The 2,798-nt window shown below is 36.8% G+C and overlaps 1 protein-coding gene across 1 annotated transcript; it reads right to left on the reverse strand.

Moving 5' to 3' along the window:
- Positions 1 to 733: 733 nt before the first annotated feature.
- Positions 734 to 2,700, reverse strand: LOC127750630 (uncharacterized). Its single transcript, XM_052272770.1, has 4 exons — positions 2,469 to 2,700; positions 1,413 to 2,356; positions 1,011 to 1,321; positions 734 to 920 (listed from the first exon to the last, which is right to left on the reverse strand). Exons 1-4 carry the CDS (start codon positions 2,698 to 2,700, stop codon positions 734 to 736), a joined length of 1,674 nt encoding a protein of 557 aa, XP_052128730.1.
- Between the last annotated feature and the right edge of the window lie 98 nt (positions 2,701 to 2,798).

Genomic DNA, 2,798 nt, shown 5'->3' on the forward strand with positions numbered 1-2,798 from the left:
TGATCGATTTTGATTGATTTTTCTCTCCGGAATACATTTTACGGACACATTTGTTTTCCCCTCGCATTTTCCTTGAATTTTCTTTTTCTATACGCTTGGAAGACAATAGTCTGAACTTAACATCGTACAGGCTCTCAATAAACTCGATAGCCAACTAAAAACAATAGTCAATTTATAATTATGTAAAATCGTTTAGTGCCTACAAATTTTGGGAAATGTGTGTATGCCAGGTAATATGTTGTTCTCTTTTAATGTTTCAACGTCTTGAGAGAAATGATGTGTAAATTTATATCTCTCATGTGATTTCATAGGTTATATGGCTCCAGCAAAAGTGGCAAGAGTTTAGCAACAAAGTTATCTTTGAAGGCCGTACCTTTTTTTTAATATGTTCCTGGAGCTGTGGTTTTCAAGTCATGGGCCCGTATTACAGCTTCACCAACAATTGTGAGTTAAAATTTGTTACAGCTTAGCTAAACTAAGTATTTGTGTCTTTCCTTTTTTACCTTTTGACTGTTTGTTTTTGTTTTGGAGTTATCTAGAGTAAAAAACTTCTAGAGTAAAATAATTGCCTGCCTTATTTCTTAAAATTTCTTAGAATATATTTAATAGTGGCATATATTATGCTGTCACCAACAAAAAAACAAGGAGCTTATAATAATAATAAACAAATAGCTTGTAACATAATAAAAAGTGTTACATCAATTAACAGCAGTTGGAATTTCTCTAAGTTTTCTTAACTCTCACTTTCTTCTGCCTCCAGGTCTGGTTCGTCCACAGAAGAATTTGAGGAGTCCTCATTGTTTGCTCGGAATCGATCAAGCTGTTCTTTTAGTCTGGATAGGCAGCGCTGTACTGGCCCTTTCCCTCGCAAGCTTCTAGGCAGCTTGGATCCAGATGGTGGATTTATGTCCAATATATTCCTGGAAAGGAAAGCAATGTTAGTAACAAATTCTTTAATCTAAAGAATCACATAAACAAGAAGGGGATGTCCAAGATAAATCAGTCATTACCTCTGGATAAAATCTAATGTGCTCGGGGCATCACTTGAGTATTGAATGTTTATTACAAAATAAAGTGCAAACATTGAAGTGATTGCACTGGAGAACCTGCGAACACACATTCTGGCCTTTCCGTCCAGACATATGAAGAACTTTTTAGCCCTGAAGGCAGTTTGACCTGCAACAGTTAAGATATTAGAACACACTTGTTTGAGATTTATATAGTATCTATTGGAAGAGTGGACATGATTTGAATATCTGAAGCATACTGGTGGGCCAGGAATATCTTGGACTTCCTCAATTTCATCCATATCTACAGATTCCTAAAATTTAAAAATAATATGCAATGTTTTGTTTAAATAATTAACAAGAAAGTAATGAAATAATCTAATTTGTTAAAAGAAAAAATCTTACCTCAATGACCCTTACTACACCCCTATCCTTCTCACCAAGAGCAAATGTCAGCATTTTAACTAAAGCTAACAGTGAAGCATCATGTTTGTTAGTTCCTCTTTTGATAGCCTGATCCATTGCTGCTTTTACTTTATGGTTTTCTTCCTTGTCTTGCTGTTTTCTTGTTGCTAGGAAATCTATGAGAGAGGAAAATTCATCGTCTGTGAGGAAGTCAGCAAATTTTTCAATCAGTGGCACACCAGTTAAAATCTTGATATGAAAATTTAAACCCCTTGTGGAAAATAGTAAGGGCCAGTCTTCAATAATGCCATCTGTTGTCTTTGCTGGTTCTGGGGGAGCTGGATCTTCATTTCTTTTTCTTTTCCTTGAGGTTTTCTTGTGAGCGTCAGACTGAGTATTTATATCTTTTCTTTGCATTGAATGGGTTGCCTCCAAAAGGGGTAGTGTTTCACCATCCCAGTTCCAACTTTTATGATCTGTGTTCTCAAATATGTCTAATAGTTTTTTCCTTTTTTCTTCCAGGCTCTCTTCTGTTTCTCCCTCTGGCAAGTTGGCAACTTGCCACTTCACACATCCATATGCTTCAGGTATTGCGGGAGCCTCAATTTCTTCTGTTGTTCTGGGAGTAGGATTACGATTCCTATTATCCAAGTGTGTCACTAGGGAAAAGCCCAATGTTTTGGTCTGAATTTTGTTATCTTTTCCCATGGTAGATTCTAATACAGAATATTTTTTTAACATGGCCTCTCCAACAACCTTCAAGAATTTTCTTCCGAAGTTTGGATAAGCGTATTTCAGATGTCTTATAGTCCTTTTTTTCAGCTCCCGCATCTGTTCTCCTGACAAGGGCTTGCCTTTATTCAACCTGTTCATGATGTCAGGGGGATAGATTGACCAGTCATGTGTGTACGGCCCTTGTGTAGAGGACTCGCCACCTCTGTTTTCTTTGTTTGAAACAGTGATTAACCGTGGTTAGAGTTCTATAAATTACAACTCTATTCTGAGAAAATATGACAAAAACTTTGAATATTAATTTAAAAAAGGTGATATTCTTACCTTCAAAAGATTTGGTAATATGTTCAATCAATTTTGATGCCTTACGATACTTGATGATAGGCTGAAGTTGCTCCGGTTTCACTCGAGCAACATCCTCAATATCCCTCATTTTTTCCACTCCCAGCTCCACAAACCTTTCTATGAGCTGCTCAATTATCTCATCTTCGATAGAGCCCAAGATTTCAACAATCCTGGTTCTAAGCTCTTTCTTGACATTCTCCAATTCACTCATTGCCGTTTTCTAAGTATTACTTCTTGTCAAATTGGCCCATACGACTGATGACTGCTCACCTGTCCGTTACGATTCGAAACTCAGCGGGAATGAGGGTG

This window comes from Frankliniella occidentalis, unplaced genomic scaffold (assembly GCF_000697945.3).
Source record: "Frankliniella occidentalis isolate FOCC.00 unplaced genomic scaffold, Focc_3.1 Scaffold224, whole genome shotgun sequence".
NCBI classification, from domain to species: domain Eukaryota; kingdom Metazoa; phylum Arthropoda; class Insecta; order Thysanoptera; family Thripidae; genus Frankliniella; species Frankliniella occidentalis.